Below are 27,343 nucleotides of genomic sequence, written 5' to 3' on the forward strand. Positions count from 1 at the left end.
GTTCGTAGGATGTGTTTGATCCTGCTATTCCTTACATAACAAGTTTCCAAACCCAGATATACATTCAGAAGGGCTCAGAGCAGAAGTCATATGCCTAGGGAGGCATATGAAGAGAATGAAACTGAAGGCAAGACACCTGGTAGGCCCTGTTACACAGCACCATTTGCAGAAGCCTAGGAGCAGACTACCAACCCAGTCTCTCATCAAGATGAATGTTTAGCCAATTATATATGTATTTTAAACTGTTAGTGTTTATGCTTTTACTGAATATGCATTGATCTCCTGTGCCGTTGCTCATGGACACAAAGGATATTAAAGTTATGCCTCTTGCTCTTCATGTTGCTGTCTTTCTACTTGTCTCATACTTTTTTTTTCAACTAAATTATCCTCTTTACTCCACTTCTCAGTCTGCATTGTTCTGAAACACTAGAATTTCTACTATAGGTACAGCTTAGACCCAAATGGCTAGAGACAGGTTCTAGATATACTCGAATGAAAATGGCCAATTATTCAAAGTCACGATATTAGTGTAGCGTCAGGTACAGATTTGCATGGATACGGGAAGCACGCTATTGGTGGGAGCAAAGAATTGCATCCAAGTGAAATTTAAAGTTAAGAGATTAAAGTACCAGGATAATGGGACAAAAATTTTAAAAGCCATTGGCCTCTCAACCCATTAGCAGCTTGTGCCAAGGCTAAATGGAAAGGGGACTAAGAAGTTACAGGCAATAGTAAAATAAAAGGAAACACAAAAATGGAGGCACAGGTCTACAGGCAAGTATTAGAAGAGCCCAGTACATGAACCTCTATTTAATAGCTGCTGAAGTGAAGGTGCCACAAAAAGGTGCTTACAAGGAGGATTCCCCTTTGTGCCACTCCAGGACAACATCCCCATTGGAAACTATAGTTATGAGGAGAGACTTGAGATATTGGAACTCAGTATTTCAAGACTCTCCTCATAACTCGTAGTGGCATCATCCTGGTGAACCTGTGCTGTATGTACTTTACAATATTAATGTTCTTTCCACAACAGGGCATCCAAAACTGTACACCGTACTCTAACTGTGGCCTAACATGTTTTGTACAAATTTATCACTACTACTTTATTCTATGCCCCTATTTATAAAACCCAAAATGCTATTGGCCATTTTTATGGCGTAATCTACCTGCACTCACATTTTCAGGGAATTATCTATTTGCACACTAGGCTTCTCTGTTCATCCACATCCTTCAGCATCGTTCTGTTGAGTGTATACTCCCATTTCTCGTTTTTCATCCTCCCAAAATGTATGACCTATCACTTATCATTACTCGTATACTCTATGCTCCCATTTATAAAATCTAAAATGCTGTGGGCCCCTACAATAATTGGCATAAAGACTCATAAGAACACAAGAGCCAGCAAGAGAAAAAAAAAACAATTAAGTGGCTAGAATAAACAGCTTAATATTGCAATTCTTTCCAGCATCTTCCGTATATTTATGGCTGCTTAGCAATCTTGGACACTCAGCTCACATGGGCGTGATTTACATCTGACATCCTGCATCCCTGAATGTCCCCAACCCCAAGAGAACATTTAAATGAAATGCCATCTACTTGGGGCAGCAGCTTCCTGCAACCCCTGGAAACTATGCTGTAGTGCAGAGTGAGCAGAATTTCAAATTTTCCCCAGGTTGCCTAGTGGAGTTGTCCACTTCTTCTGTCTCCATGGGACAGGAACTTTTAGAATTGCAAGAAATTTGGGACAATTGATTGATTTCAATGCAATCGCATTATCAGTAACATATTGCTGGTGGTCAAGTTGGATTTTAAAAACAGTTTGCCAACAGATGCAAACAAGTTTGGTTGAAGAAAGTCAGTGAAGATAACTCAACATTACATCATTGCCACTCTACAAATATGACATTCTGCTGGTGGTGGGGGCGGGGGGGGGGGGGGGGCGCAGTAGGGGCGCATCTTTTATTTAATTCGACTGTCTCCAATTTCTTCAAACGGGAGGAAGCAGAAGCAAGATTATTAGAAGATTGACTTTGTGTTTCAGTCAGAATTCCAAGTGTCTCAATCATTTTTATCTGTTCATTAAGCACGCTCAGTGTCAAGTTAAATATTTACCTTCCTTTTATAGCGATCAATGAAGAGAGTAGCTTATGGTTGGTCAAAAATAATTGCTGATTTTCCTTCTTAGGGAGAACACACATTCCTGCTTTAAACCATCAATCTCAGAAGGAAACAAAGAAAATAATTCCTTCAACGGGATCTAGCCAACTGCAATGCCATTGACTACAGCTTGCTAGTATAAAAAGGACAATTATTTCCAGTTCCTTTATATAATTTTAGTTGAATTGATGTACCACAAAATGGATGCATCTTCTAAAGACTTTTATTGACTGCCAAAGCTCCTGCTTTGGCAGTCAATAAAACAGATAAGGCAATCTGCTCTTCAAAAGGTTAATTCAAACCACAAGATTATGGCTGAAAAAAGGTTTTTAATAATTCTTCTTTCCAAGACCAAACACCTACAGTATTACTATTGTAAATCCTTCCAGCAAGTGGTGAGAATTGGCACACAAAGCAAAGCTGTTTGATGATTATTACTTGACATGTTGAAAGTTATTTTGGGATGGGAGAGAGATTGAATATAGTGTATAATAGATAGTACGCCATGATAACGGAAAAGTAAAACTCAGACAAGTAACGTAGTATGGGTGATTAATTGCAACATTGATGTGTGGAATGCATTACTTATTACACAAAAGTACTGACTGATGGAAGTGGTCAGTGAACTTCTTTAAGGTGAGGGAAGTATTTTCGGATAGTGGTTGTACAAGAAGCCTCAAGCTGCTTTCATATTGATTTAAGTGCCATGCTTGTGCAATATTGATTTATGTGCCATGCTTGTGCAGCTGGCTCCCAATCCATAGGTCTCCCACAGCCGGTGACAATGCTAAAGCAAGTTTGTTGGATTCACTATGGCCGACCTCTGGGAAGACAAACCAGGTGTTCCCAGTGGCTTGCCTTAGCAAATCCAGTAACCTGCTGCAAAAAAAACTCTGCACTGGGAGCTAATAGCACCAGCACAGGTCTTATGAAATATAAAAGCAGCTTTAAAGCAGATATGCCAAAACTGTTCCCTTTATTCAATTGCTTCTAAGAAACAGGATACATCTACGAATTCAGGTGGATAATTAATACAGTTCTTAATACAAACATAGGACAGATGAGCTCCTCTGAAGCCCACACCAATACCATTTTTGAGCCATTTACTGGGTACGCAAACACACCCTTGGTTGATCTGCTGTCCAATTTCCCTTCCCTCTCTGTGGGGAAGAGTCCAATATCAACTCAACAGTTCTACAAAGATTTTCAAGATGAAAATTGGTGGCACATCCAATGACATTTTTACACTAATGTGCTACAACAGCACTAGCAGTTCACAGAGCAAACAGTTTCACAAATAAGGCTGTTTAAAGCATTCAAGACAGTTAAAAATGTTCTGCATCATGAAATATAGAACTTGGACATTCCCGCGGTTCTGTTTCATAGTCAATTAAAAGTTAACATGCATTCAAATAAATCCTGGCATGAAACTTATCCCATAACTGGTTCTATTTTAAACTGGCAAGAGTTTAGCATACATCATTCACATCATTCGAGGTCAGGTTTCTGGTCCAGTCCATCCTTCAAACGTCAGTATAAACAGGGCCTCAAAGATCCTACGGTTCGAAGACTTGTAGTTTCATTAAAAACACAATATTGTCATCTGATCAGCTGGCACTATGGTTGATTCATAATTCAGTACTATAAATGACCACCTAGCAGCTCTAGTCTTTAATAGTCTTCACATATCACTTAACTGCTGATAAGTACAATCACCAAAATTTTAAAACTAATTTTATCCTAAAGACTTGCATCTTAGTCATGTAAAATTTTATCACTTCATCAATGCTTTTGATTATAAATTGCCACTAAGATGAGAAGTGCAAAATAAATGTTTTCTTCATACCAACAGTTGACTGGGAATCAGAACAACTCTCCTGAACAGTCAGCTTTAGCAAGTATGCAGCAATTCTGATTTCAACTCCTCTGCAGAATAATACCAGGGCTAAAGGGTTATATTATGAGGACAGGTTGCATAAAATTGGATTGTATTCCCTTGAGTTTAGAAGATTTACAAGTGATCAAATAAAGTCTTTTAAAATCATAAAAGGGAAAAGATAGGATAGAGAAATTATTTGCTCTGGTGGGAGAATCCAGAACAAGGGGGTATGATCTTAAAATTAGAGATAGGCCATTTAGAAATGAAATCAGGAAGCACTTTATCACACAAAGGAACACTCTGCCGCAAAAGGCTGTGGATGCTGAGATAATTGGAGCTTTCAAGACTTAATCCATAGATTTTTGTTAGGTAAGGATATCAAGGGTTATGGAGCAAAGGTGGGAAAATGGAGTTGAGGTACAGATCAGCCATGATCTAACTGAATGGTGGAATTTTGATTCACAACCTGGAAATCAAAATATGCCACTAAAAAAAAATACATCTGCAAAGCAGTGCCACATTCAAGCATAGTACTTCCTTTAATAAAGTAACTGTGTCTTCGTAGTTTTTTCCCAAAAAAAACCCAAAATTAATTATTCTTCAATGGCTTTGAGGGGAGAAAAAAAAAGAGGAACTTCACCTAGCATGAATGTCTGCATTCATTCCAACTGACTAAGCAGTTTAGACAACTGAAAAAAAATTATTTGATTAACAGAAGATGAAACCCAGTATCAACACTGACTTACATCCTACCCAAAACCACTAAGCAATTAATGCTAATATACAGACAGACATTTACAACCTACTTAGCACAGGAATAAAGGTTTCAATTTCATTCAATGGAATGAAGGGAAGTGAGAGATATTGGAATTTAGATTGATCTAGAAAAATTGCATCAATCAGGATTTTATCCCTGTTGTACATCCAGTTTGTATAAATATCAATCATGGTTTTAAATTGGATTCAGATGCCTGCAGTTAAGCTTCAAACAAAGAAGGGGTGGATTAGTATACAGCACTGCATCAAATCAATGAAACATCCCCACTGCTTGGAACACTACATCTACATAAATCTAACATCGTTCTAGAGTCTTGCATTATGTACAGTACATTTCAGAAAAATTAATCTTTCACTTGAGGTCTCCATCAATAGGTGGAGATTAACCTTAGTGAATCTTGGTATGTTTCAATTACAGCTAAGAATACACATGCCAGGTTTAAAAAAAAGACACCTGTAATGAATACATCACTGTTTCCAAGCAAAAAGGCAGTAATGAGAAATTCTGCCCAGTGATCTGTCAGCTCTGACCTTCCATGACTTGCTGAACTCTGTCTCCTGTTATGCTTTTCCCCTTGCAACCAAGGATTTTTTAAGTCTTTCTAATTGCACAAGAAACTTTTGGATAACCTGAACCTGAAGGAACCTTGCTTCGACAATGTAATTTTTTAACAACTCAAAACTGACTAACAATGGATGAACAATAATTTTCAATCTCCATCTAGATCTGATCCAGAAAATTTAATAAATTGCTACATCTTTGGAAGTCTGATTCAATTTAAAAATTGCTCGTCAATACTAACAGAGATTGGTCGCCATTTTGGAGGAGAAGGTTCAACCACGAAAATACAACAAGCAGTGACATGCACAGTGATATAAAATTATACCTTATAATGTGTTTGCAAACACAAACAGCTTCAACATCCACATTTCAAAGATAACAATGACCCTATTATAATGAAAAATTACAATGTATTTCTCACCTACTATATTAAATTGTGGAGTTATTGTACTACTGGTCTTTAAAGTCCTACTCACAGATTCAACTTCCCACCCCAGCACACTGAATGGTCCTACAAACTGGGTCAGCTATTTGTTTTCGGCAAATAAAGATGGGGCGGGCTCGTGGGCAAGGAGGTCACTGGCACGAGAAAGGGAGTCGCAGCAATAAACAAAGATCTGAACTTTCAAACACTCTTCTTTATATATTTAATATCAATATTTTCAGCCAGGCCCATACAGTCTTAAATGGCTCATTGAAGTTGAAATGTCAAACACAGCACTATTTATTCTTGGCAATGCAATCTGCTTTTTAAAAAAAGTCTCATCTGCAGCATTAACATTCAACACTTAATTTCATGCAAGTCACCATTTTTCGTCAACATGGCGTATGCACGCAGTAGCCTGACCAAAATTGAGACCTCATCAATTTTGAGGCTTGCGAGTGTAGATCCACATCCTTGTATTGCTATCCCCTCGGATAGGTCCCCAACCAACACCAAGATATCACTGAACAGTGGAGAGTGAGAAGGCAGATAAATCATGTGGCTTGTGCCAGAGTGGTACAGCAGAAGCCTGCATCAGGCATCCAGCTTCGACTTAGGTTGGGGAAGGTGGGGACAGGTACTAATAATCTAAACTAAACGCAAAAAACTGCAGATGCTAGAAACCTGAAAATGCTGGAAATATTCAGCAGATCAGGCAGCAACAGAGAAGAGTTGACATTTTGGATGTGGACCCTTTGTCAAAACCTAATGATCTATCTTGCAGGAGGGAAGGGAAAAATAAATAATTAAAAAGGAAACTGGTGGCACAGTGCACCACTTGCTTAAATCTCCAAAACCTCTGCTGGAATCCATGGCTTTTAGAAGCCACAATGAAACAAGTTTAAGTAGACTCCATACCATATCAGACAGAAGCTTGTAATTTAAAAAATGTTCAAAGAATGTCAATTTCACCCAGGGAACGAGAGAGAATCAATGTTTCCTGTATGCAACAGTGCAAGACTGTATGGGCAGTTAACATTAGACTATCCAGTTCAAATTACATTTTATTTGAAAATTTGCATCAGGGTTTGGCATGTCAGATTTGCATTTTACTGGATATGACTGAATACACTGCTCCTACCTGTAGTGTGTACCAGAAGGTAAGGGTTAAAGAGCTTGTAGTTTCATTCACTGGGTAATGGCCTGGAATTCCTGTGCAGAACATGATCATGTTGACAAGTGCTAGAAAAGTCTGCCAGTGCTCCACCTGCTCCAACAAAGCTCTGTATAGGGGACAAACAAACATTAGTCAGGAGATTTTCCAATGGATACACAGCTACAACATAATTCATGAGAATAAAAGTAAACATACATCATTTTTTAAAAACTGAAATAAAAGTATAGGTAATTCGGAGAATGTGAAAATTTTAGCTGCAATATCTAATCTTTTAAAACTGACATTTTAATATTACTACTGTGCTGTTGCTCACGGGTGGCCCAGGCCTTGCTGCAACCTAACTGGTCATCAGTGTAATATAGCAATTTTACTGAAGCATTGCTTCACATTGACTGACAGGAGAAAATATTATACACTTTACCAGTAGAGAAAGATACAGGCTTCAGATAATATTTGTAATACTACTTTCTTGCCACTTTACAAAATCTTGCTTTAGATGTAAACAACTCGACTTCCCTTCCCCCTAACCCCCACAAAAAATTCTAATTCTTATTTATATTATAATTATTTTTCAACCTCAGTGGATTTGCAGGAATTACTTAAAATGAAATTACTTACCTATTTATTTTTCTTCTACCCGTCGCAAAATTTCCTACTGTTCTCCAGTTATTTATATGACTAGAAGGATATTTTTGCCACCCCCTTATGTCCCCACAGTGGATTTGTAGTTCTTACTGAAATGGTTATTACCATGGTGCTTCACCAGAGAGATTGCCCTGCAGCATAAACCCATTAACAAATTTAACAGGTAGGTGGTCATTTGCCTCACCTCTGGCCTAATTAACTTAGTTACAATGTCCAAGCTTAGGCATCAAAGCAGCTCCCTCAGCAACACAAAAAACCTTATTCTAAATATTTAAATGATCTCAGATTTGTATTTAATGGCTTAAATTGTGTAAGACACTGAAGACATTATTTTTGTTTTTATTGTTCAAGTTGCTTATGCTTTGCTGTTTCTAAGAGTAAAAACAACTCCCATTATACCTCGCACACAGATTTGAATCAGACACAGCCAGAAATTACTTAAAATTGAAACTTTTCCAACAGTTATTTTGTAGTCCTCCAACTCTGGCCTCTTCTGTTTGCCCCACGATTGGTAGGTGCGCCTTCAGGTGTTTAGGCCCCAAGCTCTAGAATTCCCTCCCTATAGCTCTTCAACTCCCTCTGCTCCTTTAAGACCATCCTGAAAACCCTCCTCTTTGACCAAGCTTTTAGTCACCCCTCCTAATATCTCCCTATTTGGCTTGGATTTTAGTCTAATTACACTTTTGTGAAGCACTTTGGGACATTTTTCCTAGTTAAAAGGCACTAGATAATTGCAAGCTATTGCTCATATTTTGTTCAACAAAGCAGACAATGGAATTATAATGAAGTTATCTGAGAAGGGGGAAATTAATTTCAGAAATTATTGCTCTGATATTCTAGCAACTATTACTTTACTGATCTAAATCCCAATATATTTCCTGTATCTGATGGTGCAGCTTCTTCACATGTAATTTCACATCATATTTCCTATTCCCAAAATTTCCAATGGGAGGAAAGTCCACCAAAACGCAAAGTTCCTGTTTATTTTCGCATCATCACATTTGAAGAGGTTGCTTCTCACTTTAACCAGAATTACTCATTAAGGCTCAACACTCCTTCAAGTTAAGGGGCAGTATCCCCCTTCCCCTTCCACCATCCCCCACTCCCCTTTCTAAATGGCAAAATCAAGGCTCCAAAGACTCCACGGCCCTATCTCAATACTTTAACAGTAGGTTTTTTTGGTCAAGCCCACTAAATACCACAATAATCCCATGATAGCCAGTCTAGCAGACCTAGAGAGTCTATTTTTTGGTGTAACCAGTTACTGCTTCTCTTCGGAACTGTAGAAAGTAGTGTGATAGGCTGAATGCTGTCTGGTCTGGAAAGGAATTAGCAAAGTTGAAAGGAAGGAGAATTTAAAAAAAAAAATCAAATATATAAAAATACAGGCATAAATAAAGTGGAAAGAGGCAAAGCAAGGTTATAAATAACGATACATTAATGATGGTGTACTTTTCTCAGGACTATGTGGATCATGAAGTATGTAATTGAGGGTAGCATACTGGTTCCTGTACTGGTAATAGATTTTCATCCCTACTAATAATGTGACTGAGGTTTAGCCAAGAACATGCCTATATTGTTAATGTGAAATATTCGTATTGTCTTTGAAATTCAATACCAAGTATTTTATTAATAACAACCTTTTGAAACAAAAAGTTAGGAACTTTGACAAATCCCTCTTTTCTCAAAAGTAAATACATTATCAGCATTATTAAAAGAAAGTAGAAAAATGTTAAATATTCACACACAGAAGTCTGCTTCTCTGATACCCTTTAGTGATTCAGTGAAAAATACATGGTTAGCTAATCTAGTCCATCTAACTTGAATGGAAAAGAGCAGTGCAAAGGTAGGATCCTAAATTACTGCCATCTGAAAAATGAAAATAACTAAAAGTGCCTTTCCTGCAGGCTATGGATATTGGTATTACCCAATTGCACTGGGAGATATTGCTAGCCTTCCACCTCAGGAGAGAAAAAAAATACATAAGAGATTATGGTGATGTAATAGACAAAACCTTTAACTATTTTCATTATTTTTTAAATCACTATATTGACAGCATGAGAACTAAATTACAAATACAAAAGTACAGCCATATATACCCCAAATGGAGTTTGCTGAAATTCCTTATTAAAAAGCAATGATCCTATGAACTAAAAATATTTAAAATATTTCAAACAATGTTGCTGGGCATCTTAAAAACAAATGTTCTCTCAAGCACATTCCTCCCAAACTTAACATCTTGTCTTTGCCATTTAGTCCCTGTCCACAGAGATAATGGAAAATATAGAACAGATGTCCTGTACTCTGGGACTCAGCAAAGTGTGAAGACACCAATTTGTGTCCGATTTCCCCATAAGATAAATTCCTAATCTCAAATCATAATCTCAACCACGCCATCTGGGAGTCCCTAAATCGAGGGGAAAGTAACAAGAAAACATGCGTAATCAACCAGCACTGACGAGAGAAAGTTGCTTGCCCTGATCTTCAGGCAGATTCGTGCTGCAAGTAGTAATCAAAAAAGATAGGCAAAATTCATATTTAGGGGTCTGTTTGTTTTTTTTAAAAAAGGGATGAAAAAAGAAACAGGACTAAAGAAAATGTTGTCCACTATGGAGTGCATAGTCACAAACTAGATCAAGCAGCACAGAAAGGGAGAACATAATACAATTCAAAATGCTTAATTAAATATTCCAAAACAGATCTGATATTTTGTTCTATTGGAGCTACATTCTGTGGGTTTCATTTTTGTTTCAAATGGTTATCTAGAAAATGTGCTAGGAGCATTGTAACAATTGATGAAACAGGATTGAAGTGCAGGATAAATAAAAAATATTGCAAGCTGAACCTTGAGTGATTTTCTCCAAGAGCTACAGCAATTCTGCAGATACCATGTGATGTCTCCATGTCTCCATTTTGAACGGCTTGTCTCAGCTGCTCATGCAGCTGCAGGACCTGAGGGATCAGCTTCAGTAACGTGTTTACATATCTGTAGGTACCCAAAGAGAATCCAAGAGTTAAAATCACGCAAAAGAAAATGCACTTAATATATTACCATTTTTTACAATTTCGAAACTACAAATATGAACAGATTTGAATTCCAAATATTTTATAGAAGTGAAACAGCTAAATGACAACACAAAGGTTTTATTCTTTAAAAAAAATTGCTTTCCCACAAAGCCTGCTACAAGTTTAACATTTTATTTCCACCACCCTCAGCTTTTATATATTCGCCCTCTTGTACCTCCCCCTTTACATTATTCTTCAGCTAAGAAAACAAGAGGACAACCTACCCCTAGGACTCAGTCACTTTGGAGATAGCTGCTAGAACAAGAGCATCCAAACTAGGTGTCTTTGTGGGACACTAGGATGTATGCCATGGAGCATGCCACATTTAATGTTTAAAATCAACGATCTTATTAATTTGCATACCTAATTTGCTGTTGATATGAACAACGTTTGATGTTCTGCTTCAGGAGGTACTAGTGCCAAGAACAGTCCTTTGCAAACCTCCAAATGACAAAATTCATACAGGACAAACCAGTAAAGTAAAAGATACAAACACAAAGAGTTGCCTGGGCTTCACGGCCAGATTCTCAGCTTGTGGACTGCACAGGCCATAGTTTGGACATCCACGTGCTGGAAGGTGATTACGTCAGACCAGGAAAGCTGACCCCTTTGGGCGTTCTTCTTCCCTACTTGAGGACGACTGTCCTGCAATAACTCAGTTACCTCCTACAAGAGCCCAGCTGAGATAGGAAACTTGTATTGTGGGACAAATCAGTCACCAATCAGCATACGCTAGCACCTGTGTGAAACACTGAGTGCAGAATATCCTCATTCTCTTTCATACTAAAACTCTTAAGCACTGTAGCTGATTTAGTAGCTTTGGGGCCTCATGTATTTCAAACCAGGATTTCCTGTGGATTCATATACAATTCACAGGAGTAACTGATGTAGTGGGAGAAAAACAAGAGGCAGAAGAATTTCAAGTGATGTATCAATAGACAGTTAAATTCCATTTTATTTTATGTCTAATCATTTCCAAATTAAAATTCAGTGATAACCAACAAAATCTGTAATGTTTAAACATACAGTTGCACTGAAATAGCACTGGTTATCCCTTCAAGGTGTAAGCTATTAAAAGATCAGCAAAAATAAAAATTTCCATTTAAAAAAAACTACTGCCAGACAAAATTCTTAATATCCACAATGGTGGGGTGGTGGTAGTGGAGGAAAGAGACTAAACTCAAAGCATTCCAAACTTTGCAGATTACTACAATGAAAGCACTGTAGTCTGTGCTGGATGTTGACAAACAGCAAATTCCATTCATTCTGACTTTTTCCTCCCCCTCCAATAATTTTGACAATTCAAGATTCCACATTTAATGGGCTTTGTTGGGTGTGTTACAAGACACAGCAGGTGAGGCTGTGGGAAGTACATCCAATATGGAGATATTGTAAGTAATAATCTTCACTCTTAGAGGCTATGATCAAGCTGAGCTCTCATTTTATTCTACATTTGACTACAATGCACTGGAAGGACAAAAATAGCTCATTTGATTTGCAATTTTAGACCAGGCTGAATCAGCACAAGCTTTGGTTTTCCAACACTAAGAAACAGGAGAAATGGCATTTGAAATTATCTTTTGAGATAAAAAGGGAGAAACCGTTGCTTTTCGCTAGACAGGGAAGCATCTAAATTCCAGATTTCACCCCAGTTTTGTCTGGAATCCAGAGACAAGCATGCTAGTGTTAAAAGGTGCAGCCCATTAATATTGCTCTTGCGTTCAATGTGCGAGCGATGGTAGTACTCAAGCTCAGATTATTCCAGTTGTCAACAGCATATCAATGCAAAAGAGGCAAACTCCACACCTCTTCACAGCCCCCAAAAGTTCAATAAGGATCCAGGCATCAAAAATAAGAGGATTGTCCTTACCACCAACTCTCTCGACCCCTCCACTACCTCTATCGTCAGACATCCAGTTTCTGGATGAGCTGCAATTTCTTCCAATTAGACATTGGGAAGACCGAAGCAATTGTCTTCGGCCCCTGCCACATACTCCATTCTCTCGCTACTGATTCCATCCCCCTCTCTGGCCACTGTCTCCGGCTGAACCAGGCGGTTCACAACCTCACCGCACTATTTGACCTTGAGCTGAGCTTCTGACCCCATATCCTCTCTATTACAAAAGGTTAGTCACTTCTTCACTCTGGTGTTTGGCAACTCTAGGACCCTAAGTTAGCAATATTATAACTGGGAGAGCCCCACAGGGCACGCTTAAGCCTTCTCCATCAACTTTTGAAATGACAGCATGTGGGTATGCCAAAAATGTATTTTTGGATCATTTTCAAGAAAGACAAAGATATCTTTCTTAGAAGAGCTGGAAATCTCACTGTGTGTAGGATTGCCATCCAGCAAACAAAACTGATTCCAAAGCTTTGTCAATCTACCAATTTCCCTTGCTGATACCAATCCAAATGAAGAAAGCAGTCTTTTCGCAAGAGAAATGTCAGATTGCACTAAAGGAATCATCGAACCAACTGGGCCTTGAAGGATTTGATTTTCAAGTCCTACACAATAAATGTGAAATCACAGGATGTTGACCCAAAAAATAAGATTTTTTTTGATTAAGCTCAGTTCTGTAGAATTATGGATTGATCCAGATTGAAGACACAGAATATAGCGAAAGCAATACGAGGTTGGGCTGAAGAACACCTTGATCCTTCAAGATCAGATTACAAAAAAGTTGACCACCTGAAGGTCATCAAGGCATTTAACTGACACAAAAGCTGTAAGAAACACATTCTCTCTTCTACCCTCCTTTAGTGACAGAATGTATAGTTTCAAGTTATCAGTGGTTCAAACTGAAATAGAGCAACCTTGAATAGCCAAAAAAAAGTATATTCTGTGCTAAAGAGTGGGTTTAGTGAGTGCTTGTCAAGAGATAAAACAATGTTAAAGGATAGTCAAAGCCTTCATAAAATATACTAACAGAACTAGCATTCATTTCAAAGTTGTGAAGATGCTGAATGCCATTTAACGGATATGCTTTTCACAACATATTAACCTTCATGTCTGGGGGAGCATATTGACTTTCCGAAGGAACTCTGAGGCAGGACTGATGGCTGGGGCCTGGAATTCCAAAAACCATGTCTGCCTTTGTAACCCCAGTTCACACCCTCCATTCTTCCAACTCTGGTCTGCTCTGCAGTCTACCACCCTTTGTCTTCAACAATCAAGTAATTCTATTTCTCAACCAGTCTGCTTTGTAAAATCTCTTCCCACTTCAAATCTAACTTTTCAACTGAGCTTTCTCTAACTCTTCGCCAAACTCCTGTTGAGTGTCCGATCTTCTTATGAAACAACTTAGGACGTTTCGCTACGCTAAGGGCGCTTTATAAGCACAGGTACAAACTGCTACAATTAAAGTGCACTGAGAAATCATTGCCCATTCTCTTTTTCTTTGTTAGAACCTTCAACGTGACAGAAGCATGAAGGCACACAAGGGATAATATCGCTGCACTGCAGATACTATAACAAAACTGTATTAGCAGTGGCCAGCTAAACTCTCCTGCAAGACAGGAGAATTCTCCAATGACAATATAGACCCATCTATGGATGATACACAATTGTCAGAATTCACCAGATTAGGTTTTGTTTTTCTAAAAAGGTTTCAATAAGATTGATTTTAAACAAGGCATAAAAGCAGCTAAATTTTACATCCTCTGTTCCACTCCACAGCCTCACATACTGGGACATGTTATGGAGGGCTCCTGAAATGCATTAATTCTAGGCTGGCTACTGCACTGTGTCTAAGCCATTCATCAAAAATAAATTAAGAAACACTGATCAGTCTGCAGTTCAGACACACACCTTTATTAAAACTGAAGTCCAGAAAAATCCCTGTGCGCTGAAAAGCTGGATAAATCAATCTTTGGAGTGTACTACTACTTTAGAAATAAATATTTTGTATTATGTTAGTGTTGGGATTTATTCCCAAGAATATCTATTTTTTTCTGTTGTACACAAGTGTACTAAAATTCACAAAATCTCATCTATCTGTTGGGTTTTTAAGCTCAGATATCTCAGTTTAAATCCCTAAAATAACCCACCTATCCTAACTCAACTAAAACCACTTCTGCGTTTTGTTCTCAGCCATCATTGTGATAATAAATCCATGTTTGAAAATATTAAATTTTTCACTAATTTCAGTCTGCTTTTCAATTTCTGTAATCACTGTCTTGGATTGTACTTCTGTATTAACCACAATTATTTCAATTAAACATCCATCCCCACCCCCCAAAAATATAGAAACAATAAAGAAAGACTTGCAATTATATAGTGCCTTTCACAACCTCAGGACATACCAAAGCACTTTACAGCAAATGAAGTACTTTTGAAGTGTAGTCACTGTTGTAATGTAGGAAACACTGCAGCCAATTTGCACACAGCAAGGGTCCTACAAACATGATAATGACCAGATAATCTGCTTTTTAAAAAAAAAGTGTCGATTGAGAGATAAATATTGATCAGGAGAACGATCCTGATCCCATAAAGATATTAAGAAAAACTTTCAACCTACGTGTCAGCATTTCACAAGAAAATTATATATTTTTTTAAAACTGGGAATTGGTGGTGGTCAGTCTCAACCCAGGCAATGTAGAAGGTGGGACTAGATGCTGTTCGAATCAGATCATTTGGAGTACAGGACTGGAGCCTGCCAGATAGATGTGGGGTGGGGGGGGAGGAAATAAATTGAAAACTTTTAAAACCAGACATTATTTTCTCCCATTTCTGGCTGTGTACGAACGCGAGGGAAAAAAGTTAAGAAGTGTTGGTTTGAGAGTTGCTGCTCTGGTGCAGTGTCTCCAAAGAAATTACATAAAAACAAAAGCTGCTAAAATGCATCTTTTAAAGATTTTTATTTTCCTCAATGAAACTTTCTCGCTTACACCCAGCTGTCGTCTTATATGAAGGTTTTTTTCCCCCCGAACCTAGGTTAGCCAAGAATAAGGATGATATGCCCTGGTGTGAATGTATTAATTGCCTTTATTTCAGCATTCCCATCACTGCACTTGCAGAATTGCCAGGGTTTGGAAATAAAACAGGAAGTAGGGTTGAAGTGATGAATTTTACTTGCTTTAAAAAGGTTTACATTTTTCATGAAAAATTGCAGCTGGAAAACACACCAAATCAAGTGTTAATAAAAACCTAAGATTTTCCACCACTACTACAAACTCTGCTTTTTATTCAATGCAATATATACGTATTTAAAAAATGATCCAAGTCATGCATATCGGCAGTTAAACCTAAGATAAACCATTGCCCACTGCACTTCTCAGTCTAGCTCCTCATCTTTGAGTGTCATTCATAGCTGTATTTGAGCTTTCAGTTTTTTGAAGCTCAATTTTTTTAAAAAAAAAAAGTTTGTCCAACTGGTTCTCTAGATTGGCAGCTATGCAAACTATTCCTAATCTACTGGGTTTCTGGTAAATCTGTCAATCTTCACAGTATTTCTAGTGATAATGAACAGTGGCTATGGCAACAAAAGAAATGGAGGCCTGGCTCATTATTATCTCCAACATAAAAGCATTACAGTGCATTGATAATTCTGCCAGGGGAACATTGATGTGTTTTCAAAAAAAAAACAACCAAAAATGAAATGAGCCATCTGCCTAGCACAACTGCATCAATAATGTTTTACAGTAGTTCCTAGAGTGCAGATAATATCCATAATTAAAAACATCTTGACTCAAGTGTGTACAATGGCAATCTCTTTCAAAAGGAAATTGGATAAATACTTGAAGGGGAAAAAAATTGCGAGGCTATGGGGAAAGAGCAGGGGAGTGGAACTAATTGGATCGCTCTTTCAAAGAGCTGGTTTTTTTTTTATTCGTTCACGGGATGTGGGCATCGCTGGCAAGGCCGGCATTTATTGCCCATCCCTAATTGCCCTCGAGAAGGTGGTGGTGAGCTGCTTTCTTGAACCGCTGCAGTCCGTGTGGTGAAGGTTCTCCCACAGTGCTGTTAGGAAGGGAGTTCCAGGATTTTGACCCAGCGACGATGAAGGAACGGCGATATATTTCCAAGTCAGGATGGTGTGTGACTTGGAGGGGAACGTGCAGGTGGTGTTGTTCCCATGCACCTGCTGCTCTTGTCCTTCTAGGTGGTAGAGGTCGCGGGTTTAGGAGGTGCTGTTGAAGAAGCCTTGGCGAGTTGCTGCAGTGCATCCTGTGGATGGTGCACACTGCAGCCACGTTACGCTGATGGTGAAGGGAGTGAATGTTTAGGGTGGTGGATGGGGTGCCAATCAAGCGGGCTGCTTTATCTTGGATGGTGTCAAGCTTCTTGAGTGTTGTTGGAGCTGCACTCATCCAGGCAAGTGGAGAGTATTCCATCACACTCCTGACTTGTGCCTTGTAGATGATGGAAAGGCTTTGGGGAGTCAGGAGGTGAGTCACTCGCCGCAGAATACCCAGCCTCTGACCTGCTCTCGTAGCCACAGTATTTATATGGCTGGTCCAGTTAACTTTCTGGTCAATGGTGACCCCCAGGATGTTGATGGTGGGGGATGCGGCGATGGTAATGCCGTTGAATGTCAAGGGGAGGTGGTTAGACTCTCTCTTGTTGGAGAGGGTCATTGCCTGGCACTTAACTGGCGCGAATGTTACTTGCCACTTATGAGCCCAAGCCTGGATGTTGTCCAGGTCTTGCTGCATGCAGGCTCGGACTGCTTCATTATCTGAGGGGTTGCGAATGGAACTGAACACTGTGCAGTCATCAGCGAACATCCCCATTTCTGACTTTATGATGGAGGGAAGGTCATTGATGAAGCAGCTGAAGATGGTTGGGCCTAGGACACTGCCCTGAGGAACTCCTGCAGCAATGCCCTGGGGCTGAGATGATTGGCCTCCAACAACCACTACCATCTTCCTTTGTGCTAGGTATGACTCCAGCCACTGGAGAGTTTTCCCCGATTCCCATTGACTTCAATTTTACTAGGGCTCCTTGATGCCACACTCGGTCAAATGCTGCCTTGATGTCAAGGGCAGTCACTCTCACCTCACCTCTGGAATTCAGCTCTTTTGTCCATGTTTGGACCAAGGCTGTAATGAGGTCTGGAGCAGAGTGGTCCTGGCGGAACCCAAACTGAGCATCGGTGAGCAGGTTATTGGTGAGTAAGTGCCGCTTGATAGCACTGTCGACGACACCGTCCATCACTTTGCTGATGATTGAGAGTAGACTGATGGGGCGGTAATTGGCCAGATTGGATTTGTCCTGCTTTTTGTGGACAGGACATACCTGGGCAATTTTCCACATTGTCGGGTAGATGCCAGTGTTGTAGCTGTACTGGAACAGCTTGGCTAGAGGCGCAGCTAGTTCGATAGGCCGAATGGCCTCCTTCTGAGCTGTATGATTCTATAAATGAGATTGACTAATATACATACACACAGATCTCCCATGGCATTATTAGCAGTAAATTACAGAATATCTGTCTCTGTTGTCTTTGGGTTGCTGGCTCTCCCTCTCTCTCTCTCTATTACCCCTGTCCTCATCTTAGTCTTTTCTGGTTCTTTCTCTCTTCATTTGCCCTTTCTCTTCACACTCACTCTTTTTTTGCCTTCCCTCCTTTTGTTGGTGCAAAAGTGTTGGTGACAGTTGGAAAGAGATATAGGTGGAGGTCAGTGGTCTCGAGAGGGTTGCAGGTGATGGCTCGGGGCTGGAGTGGATTAGGCCCAGAAGCTGCATTTATTGGTGCCATGTAGTACATTGGTCAGGAGAGGAATGCAGTGAGGAAAGGAAGCAAATCATGACGGGGAAGGAAAGCAAATGAAGAAGGTGATGCCGCACTGCCTACCTTTGGGACACAAATTTCATGAGCTGGGAGGACTGAGTAGGTAAATATAAAATGTAAAATGTAAAACTGACCAGCAGAACCCCAATAGCTGTGCATTACAAAGTGTGCCAGGACCTTTCTGCAAACGCAGCAACTAATTTTATCTTATATTCTTTCTTAAATATATAAAAACACAAAAACTTACTTTAGTCTCAGATTCGATATATAGTACTACATTATGGCAGCCATGATATAAATAGAGTTTGCCCACCTAAAAACTGCCTCTTTGTTGTCACAGAAAACTTGTCCACTTGGGAACAGGAGAGGTAATGTTAGCAGTTTAAAATAAATGGACGCAGAGAAGAATTAGCTGCAATTTAAAAAAAAAATCTAATTACAGCAGCAAAAGAGAAAAAAAAACTGGCTACCTGACTGTGCTGGAGTTTTGTTGTTTACTTTAAAAGAACTGTTTTACCTTCTTAGGATGGTATCCAAATGATGCATTTAATTTTTTCTAATTAAATTTGCTTGTTTGGTTTGAGGAACTGTTTTCCTGGCTGGGCATGAGCATACAGTGCTGCCTTCAGTTTGTTTTAATGGGTACAATAGCCTAGTGGTATGGTGCGGGACCAGCAACCCAGAGATCATGAGTTCAAATCCTACCATGGCAAATTGTGAAATTGAATTCAATAAAAATTGGAAAATGACTATTAAAGCTGCTGGTTTGTCGTAGAAACCCAACAGGTTCACTAACACCCTTATGGGAAGGGAACCACTGCCCCTACATATGACTCAATGCCTCAGGGCAACTAAGGATGGGCAATAAATACTGTGTGCTACAACAGCATAGGGATGTGCTGGTGCTTTTAGTACTTTTTCTTTAAAATTAAAGCTGTGTTGTAGCTGCAGCTTGGTCTTAATGCCTATAGAAATGGAGGGGTCTGGAATGTGTTTGCATAGCACATTCCAAGTGTAAATGAAGATAGGCAGGCTGCTGGAGCTGAGATTTCATACCATTAACATTACAAGTTGCCTTTTTAAAAAGTTATATTGGTAGATTTGCTTGCATGGACAATTTGTTTGATCTCCGTGCAGGTAGTGTTCCTTCACAGGAGAGATGGAAACAATACTGAAGATATGACAGATGCAGAGAAATACTACAAGAACTTCTCAGGGCAGGGAGGGGGAAGACACAGCTGCTCAGTGAGGGGAAGCAGGATTGACATGCATTGGCAAGAGATCCAATTTTGTTTTAGTTAAAACAGGCCTCAGATGGCTAGCAAGGCAAAGAACAGCACTACCTACCTTTGAGATGGGGCAAAGTTAAGCATAATAAAAGTAAGTTCAAGTGTGATGAGGCATTACAGATATTGCATGACAGGAAATTACCACCATTGCAGGAAGTACACCATACCAAAATATTACCATTGCAGGAAGTACACCACACCAGATCTCCCATGACATTGCTCAGGGCAAGTCAGTGCAAATGGTTTCTTGTTATCCAGGTCTGCAGTCTTATTGTTGCCAGTTTCTCATCTCATGATTTGCTTGTGTTTTTCTGTTTGTCTTGCCTTCTTATTTTGTTTTGCTTGCTAATGTGTGTTAGGGGCAAACAGTAGTAATGGGGTGTAGCTGGAGCCAAGACAGACCGAGCCATACTGGGAAGCAGAATAGAAGGCGAGAGAGAGTTTGCATAGGTCAGAGACAGGGCCAGGACTTTTACTTCAGTGAAACTTGACAGTAGGAGTAGGAATGGCTGGGTTGATGTTGAACGACTAGAGTGGCAGACATTGAGAGATCCCTCAATGCCCTCCACATTAACCCTGTGCATCTCCTCAACCCCTAATCCATCGATGTCCCCATTCCCCTCACATTATAGTACATAAAACTGGATCCCAGCACCAAGTTGGAAACCAGTAATATATATTTTTTGAAGCACTTAAATCATTAAAACCTCCCTAACATTTTAAGAAAAGCACTGGAGAAGCCTTGGAACTTGTCTCCTGTTTTCATTACAAAATCCATCCAAAGAACCCTTTTCTTGTGCTAAAGATAGATTGTGGGTTTATCCTGCACATTTTATATACAGTCTCCTTTTGTGCTCATCAGGTGAGCACCATTAGTGCTATGAAATGTAACAATGTTTGTACCCAAAGTTTACTGTGATGTGTAACTTTGGAAGAGAAACAAATTTTCCAAAATTAATAATGAAGTGGGGGGGGGGGGGAAAAGAGGAGGAGAGGAAGCATTAAAATGCTTCGAGCCATTCGAAATAATAAATCCAGTGAGAGAATAGGTTAGAACACAAAACGGTTTAGTTCAGGAGGTTTGAACTGCATTCGCTCAACAGCGGAGATAATGCAATGATGCAGATACAATCTTAAACTTATCTTACAGCAGTAATGGGATAATAGTGATTCCCTGCAGCTAACAGAATAGCTTGATGTTTTTTGTCACAGTCCAATCTATCAGCAAAATATTCCTTGCACAGACTAATCATAAGAGAATTCATGTAATATAGACAAGTCATGTACAAAAAGAAATGCAGCCAATAGCTGAAGGAATGTTATGACTAACATTAATGTGAAAGTTTATTAAAACTGCTGATCTACTCAAAGCAAAACTATTACGGACTGTACTGCATACCAAGAACCACTAAATTATCTAAAAGTTTGCACATATTGACTCCAACTCTACACAGGCCACAAGCTGAACAAGAGAGATCTGGCCAACATTTATTTCAAAGCAAACAAACAATCAGTATTTATTTCTAGGAAATAAGGAAGAACCAGAAGACGTTAATTATTTTTATTGGAGCAACAAGGATGCACTGCAATATATTATTTAATGCAGTGAGGTTAATGAGAGTTTTTATTTTCAATTCTTTAAAAGGGTAAGTTACTGATGTTGGCTGGGTCATCACTAGAATGCAGAAAGAGCACAGAGGCAGGGAGGGGTGTACAAATGTTTTCACATATCGAGCAAATTTTCAGGGTACCACAAGCTATTTCATAAACTTCTAAGTAGTTGAACTAAGACCATCAGTGGTTTGGAAGCAAGTTAATAAAATTAATTCCTTCTTTCTCTTGCTTCCCCTCCCCCACCAACACAGGGAAAAAATTGTTCCCATACCTTTTGATCTAATTTCAAAACCACAAACTACTGGTCATTATGTTTCACAACTGGATTAAGAATAATTGTTACATCTGAAAAGCACTATGGCTAGTTATTTTCTTTCGCTGCAATTTTTAATGCATCTTTGCATACTTCTCTCTCTTCTACCTTAAGTAACCATCCTATCCAATTAAGCTGGAATGGAAAGGATATCATTGTTCAACGGGTATTGTGACATGCATGATCTGTAGAAAGACCTCCTCGTCTCCCCCCTTTCTTCCAAAACAAATCAAGCAGGCTGATTATCGCTCCAAAAAGGAGGAATTTAGTGAAGCCTACAATAGTAGTTCTATAATTGCCCTGTTCTTTAAAAAATACATTAGTTGATCTCCTGTGGCGTTGCATGTCGGTAGTCAAGAAGGGTTAGAGGGCAAGAGATAAAAGGACCCAATGTGAATGAGAAGAAGGGGAAGGGAAGAAGCATGCGTGGAGGGTGCAGAGAGCAGTGCAGACGCAGAGGATGCATGGACAATGCAGAACTCTCTCGCTCTCTCCAGGAACTAATCCCAAAACACCAAATATTCAAGGAATTCCTCAAAGTCATAAACCAATCAAACCTTTGCCATCAGGTCCATATCTTGCTTCCCTTCAATATTAAGACACAAGGAATCCGCCAGTGAGCCAAATCTCACATCTAACCCAGATGTGCCAAACCTCAGCTTCACCTTCCACAGTGCTGTCAAATGCCAGGTTGCTCCTCCAATGATCAAAAAGACCTCCATGCAGCCAAACTCCAGCAGCCACGCTGCAGTATTGTCAATCTCCATGATCCCAACCTCAATTCTGCCAAACCCCACGACCATTCCCCAAGGACTACCATTGCTACCAAAGTGCAGGCCTGCCTCCAAGTGCAGCTAAACCCTATTCCCCTCCCTAGTACTGCTAAATACCAGATGTCTACTTCCAATTAGTGCATCTTACATAACATCTTGCTGTGTATTCTCAGCATTAAAAATGGTTACAGATAAAAGTTAGAGAATTACAACACAAACAGACCATTCAGCCAAATCAGTCCTTACTGCTGTTTGTCATTCACAAAAGCAGTAATCTTAGTCCTACCTGCTCGCCTGGTTCCCATATGCCATTACCCCCTTTCCTTCCACTATCTATTTAACCCATTCTTAAATGTTGAAATGACCTCTCCTTCAATCACTAACTCCAGCAGTGCATTTCACAGCCTCAGAACCCTTAATGTAAATAGGTTTCTCCTGCTTTCTTTCCTAAATCTCAAGTCGTATATCTATGCCCCTCACAACCATTGGAAACGGTTTGTTTCGATATACTCTGTCCTATTCCTTCGTAATTTTAAGCACCTCTCATCAAATCACCTTTAATCTCCTCTAACAAAAACAGCCTTTGTATTTGTATTTCCTCAGACCAGACAACATCCTAGTGAATCTATGCTGTGCCCTCTCTATTGTATTAACATCCTTCCTATAGTGTGGAACCCAAGACTGCACACAGTAACTCTTTCATTGGTAAAGAACTATGGCGTAGATTTTCAACTTGCTGCCTGGTGTAAAACTAGCACTATGGGTGAATCACCTGTTAGAGGATCTGTCCGATTTACAGTTCTGTTGTAGAACTGAAAACTGGGCGGTTTCTATACAGGGCAGCTGATCCACAACGACAGTTTTACACCTGGGTGGCAAATTGAAAATCGAAAATCTACCCCAGCTATAATACGTTAAAAAAAGTGTGTGGTCACAACGTTTGAATGGTATTGCACCTGAAACACAGGCATATTTCTGGCACAAGAAACATTCCTGCTCCTCTTTGCCACAAAATTAAAAATTTCTTTGGACCGTTTTTTGAACAACCTCCACCTGTCCCTTTAAGGGCTACTGGTTAGGCCACTCAATGCTGGTACAAATGGGCGGAGCATCTTAATATTGCAATGTAGGTCATAGGAGCCTGATTTACATACTGAAAGTGACCCCCATCTGAAACAGGCAGGCATTCCTGCCGCCCTTCTCAGAACCCTACCTCATATGGCAGTGGCCAGAGTACCAGCATAAATGGGGCATTAAGTGACCAACACCATTTTCAGTCCCCTAATATCTGCCTCTGCACAATGTAAGTAGGGTAAGATCAGCCCCCAGAACTTGCATCCCGGGTAAGCATTCATTTTATCAGACTGATGGAATAGTTAATGGATGGCAATGCACGGTATTACCTTGTTATATCAAAGAAATTGGAAGCACATTTCTCAATCTTTTTCACACTGCAGTAGGAAATTTCATCCTGGAATCAGCTATTGGCAACTTAATTATCGTACGGCAGTTTAATTAAAACATGCCTAGATTTCAGGGTATTTATTCTGGTCACTCCACCATTGATCTTCTCCAGACCTTTTATCATGGGGTTCAAACATAGATAAATTCAAATATTACCTCAACTCCGCTTTTATAATGCATAGGGTGCAGTTTAAGATGCTACTTAGTAATATTCTTAATTAACAACCCCATAATCCTAAATGGTACGAAGGGAGATATCTGTACAGTTATTATTGTCTTCTCAGTTGCCCCTTGCTATCCAGCATTATACTTTGGGACAGCTTGTTACAGCCAACATTGAAGGAAGCATTTTATGTAGAACAATCCCTTATCTGACATCATGAAGTTCTGTCCAAGGATGTTATCAATGGGGGTGGTGCACTGTGGATAGCATTCTTCATTCATGTTATCACTGGGGCAGAACTTCATGGCATCATACTAGTGAAAGTTCTACATAGAATGTAATCTCTAACCAACAATTCCAAAGCGAGGTAACAACTGAACAGGCATATATTAAAGGGAAGGAAAGTGTTGGGGAAAAAAACTTACCGCATAAATGTCCCCATAATTTTGATCTTGGTAACAGCTCATGATGTCTATCATAGGGAGCTGTCCTGCTTAGCATTGAAAAATTGTGCTTTGGTAATCAGTTGTTTAGATTTTTTTCAAAGCATTTGGTAACTGACCAAGCATCTGGTCAGTTTCTTCAGAGACTAAAACAGCAAATTCATGTGGTAGTAAATTTCAGACTCCAGGTTGAAAGATACCAGCATGAAATGAGTGCTCATGTTTCTCGAAGAAAAAGCATGACACTTTTCAGTGCAACAGATATGCTAGAAACAATACTTTTTTGGTACAAGCGGAGGATCTCCTGTGGCACTGTCCACAGTAAGTTGGACCAAACGCTGTTTTGCAAGGGTAGAAGTGCTAGATCATGTATTGCACTAAAGTATTCCACCGTTAAGGAGAAGTGGTGCCCCTGTAAAGTAACGAGAGTATCATGCTCGACAACAAAGCAGCATTCGACCAAGTATGGCACCAATGTGTCCTAACAAAACTGAGGTCAATGGGAGAACTCTCCAGTGGCTGGAGTCATATCTAATACATAGGAAAATGGCTGGGGTCGTCACAGTCCCAGGATATCACTGCAATTAGGGATAGGCAATAAATGCTGGCCTTGCCAGCGACGCCCACATCCAGTGAACGAATAAAAAAAAAGTAACTCAAACGTCTTCAGCCGAGCGATCTTCAGCTGCTTCATCAATGACCGGCCCTCAGTCACAAGATCAGGAGTGGGGCTGTTCGCTGATGATTCCAGTGTTCAGCTCCATTCACAACTCCAATAAATGGATTCACCATGCTAGTCTACAGCAGGACGTGGATAATATCCATACTTCAGCAGACATGTACTTCAGTGGCAGGTAATGACTATCTCCAAGAAAAAGCCCAATAACCTCTCTGCTATCCAACAGCACAACCATTGCCAAGTCCTTCAACATTAAAATGACCAGTGTCACCACTGACCAATAGCTGAACTGGACCAGCCATATGAATACCGTGGCTACATGAGCAGGGCAGACGCTGGGTACTCTGCAATGATTGGTAGGTCAAGTGGGGAACCAATGCCTCTGCACCATCTACAAGGCTCAAGTCAGGAGTATAAGTATACTCACTCACCTGGATGAGTGCAGCTGCAACCAACACTCCAGTAGCTCATCATCTAGAACAAAGCAGTCAGCTTGATCAGTGCCCCTCCAATGAACTCAATATTTAACCCCCCCCCCCCCCCACCACCAAGCACACTGTTGCTGCAGTACGTATAATCTAAAGGAAGCACTGCAGCAACTCGTTAAAACTTACTTGAATAGCACCTTCCAGCGCTGCGACCTCTACTAAGAATAAAAGCAGCAACATTATGGGAATACCATTACCTCCAAATCACACTACCCTGACTTGGACATAATCACCATTCTTTCATTGCTACTGGAATTTCTCTTTCCCTTCCCCCCCGCCCGTCAACACTATCATGGGAGACCATCAGTGTACAAATGCAGCAGTTCAAGAAGCAGGCCTACAACCACAAAAAAAAATGCCTTTAAGTAAACAGAGGTGAATTGCTCTTTGGTGAAGGAAGTTGTTGGTATTTCATTCTGGGTACTGAAATTTCCAAGCACTCTGTCTCTCATAGTGCTATTGCTAAAGTCAAAAGATTAGACATTTCAATTCCTGTGAGAATTAAGATATTTTGTGTTGCCACGGGGGCAAGTTTCTCTGCAACTTGTGAGCAATTGGCTTTCTTCTTGTGTTTCCAAGTGACAAGTTTGCATACAGACACATGTGGCTGACAAAATGCACATAAGACACAACTATATGTACATCCCCAAAGGATCTCTTTTAGGTATCCCTCACAGTGAGTCAGATGATGTGTTGTTCAATACCATAATGCAAACCTCTCTCCTCTGCCCCTACAGTCAAGTGCGAAGTGCACATGGATTTTTCACAACGATAAAGACTATCCATTCAACTGCTTGTGCTACTTACCCTACCCCCTTTCCCTCCCAAGTCAAACATCTGTCCCAGACCCCTCCTCCCCTAGAAACCCCAGTTCTCTCCCATCTTCCCCCCCACCCCCATCCCCTCCGAGAGGTCACCTTGTCCAAAAGACACACCTCCCGCTTGCACGACCCCATTCCGGCTAAACTGTTGACTACACAACTTTTGATCTTGGCCCCGAAGCTACTCAACATTGTAAATGGCTCCCTCAAAAAAAAAACCTTTATCCCTTTCTCCTTGCAAAGATCCACCCCATCTCCAACCTCCCTTTCTTCTGTAAAGTCCTTGAACATGTTGCTGCCTCCTGCAACTGTTTGAATTTGTCCATTCAGGTTTCCAACCCTCCCACAGCACCTAGATGGTTCTAGTCAAAGTAATGAATGATATTCTGACTGTGGTGCATTTTCCCTCCTTGACCTCTGCAATTTGATAGTCAACCACACCATCCTCCTCCAACGCCTCTCTTCCATTGTCCAGCTTGGTGGGACTGCTTTTGCTTGGTGCCACTCTGACCTATCCAATCATAGCCAGTTTTTCTTTCTACCCCCAGTTAACTGGGGAGTCCTATAAGTATGCATACTTGGCTCCTTGTTATTTATCTAAATGTCACCAAGGGGCAGCATCATCCACAGGCATGGGGTCAACCTCCACATGTACACTGATGACACCCAGCTCTACCTCCCTACTACCCCTGTGCTGTTCATCCAAGACTGGACATTTGAGAAACAGTGATACTATGAACACAATAATATGCCCAAATAAAATATTGAAAGTCTTGACAGTACATCAACTGCAGATTGTTTGGGAACTATCTGTAAATACAGAGGAACTCAGCAGTAAACTAAATATTTTAAGAAATTCATCTCTTGTGCTTCATTTTG

At 40.0% G+C, this 27,343-nt stretch overlaps 1 protein-coding gene and 1 long non-coding RNA gene across 3 annotated transcripts in view; one reads left to right on the plus strand and one right to left on the minus strand.

Annotated features, from left to right (window-relative positions):
- LOC137325280 (uncharacterized) overlaps positions 1-27,343 on the plus strand; it is a 173,016-nt gene that overhangs the window by 104,947 nt on the left and 40,726 nt on the right. The gene's annotated exons all lie outside the window — the stretch shown is intronic.
- The window catches only part of LOC137325278 (importin-13-like), a 139,306-nt gene that overhangs the window by 77,545 nt on the left and 34,418 nt on the right, over positions 1-27,343 (minus strand). For both annotated transcript variants that reach the window (XM_067990179.1, XM_067990178.1), the window contains exons 3-4: positions 10,467-10,607; positions 6,941-7,082 (exon numbers count right to left, since the gene is read on the minus strand). In XM_067990179.1, coding sequence (XP_067846280.1) covers positions 6,941-7,082; positions 10,467-10,607 — 283 coding nt within the window. The remainder of the gene's footprint in view (positions 1-6,940; positions 7,083-10,466; positions 10,608-27,343) is intronic.

Source organism: Heptranchias perlo, chromosome 9 (genome assembly GCF_035084215.1).
Source record: "Heptranchias perlo isolate sHepPer1 chromosome 9, sHepPer1.hap1, whole genome shotgun sequence".
NCBI classification, from domain to species: domain Eukaryota; kingdom Metazoa; phylum Chordata; class Chondrichthyes; order Hexanchiformes; family Hexanchidae; genus Heptranchias; species Heptranchias perlo.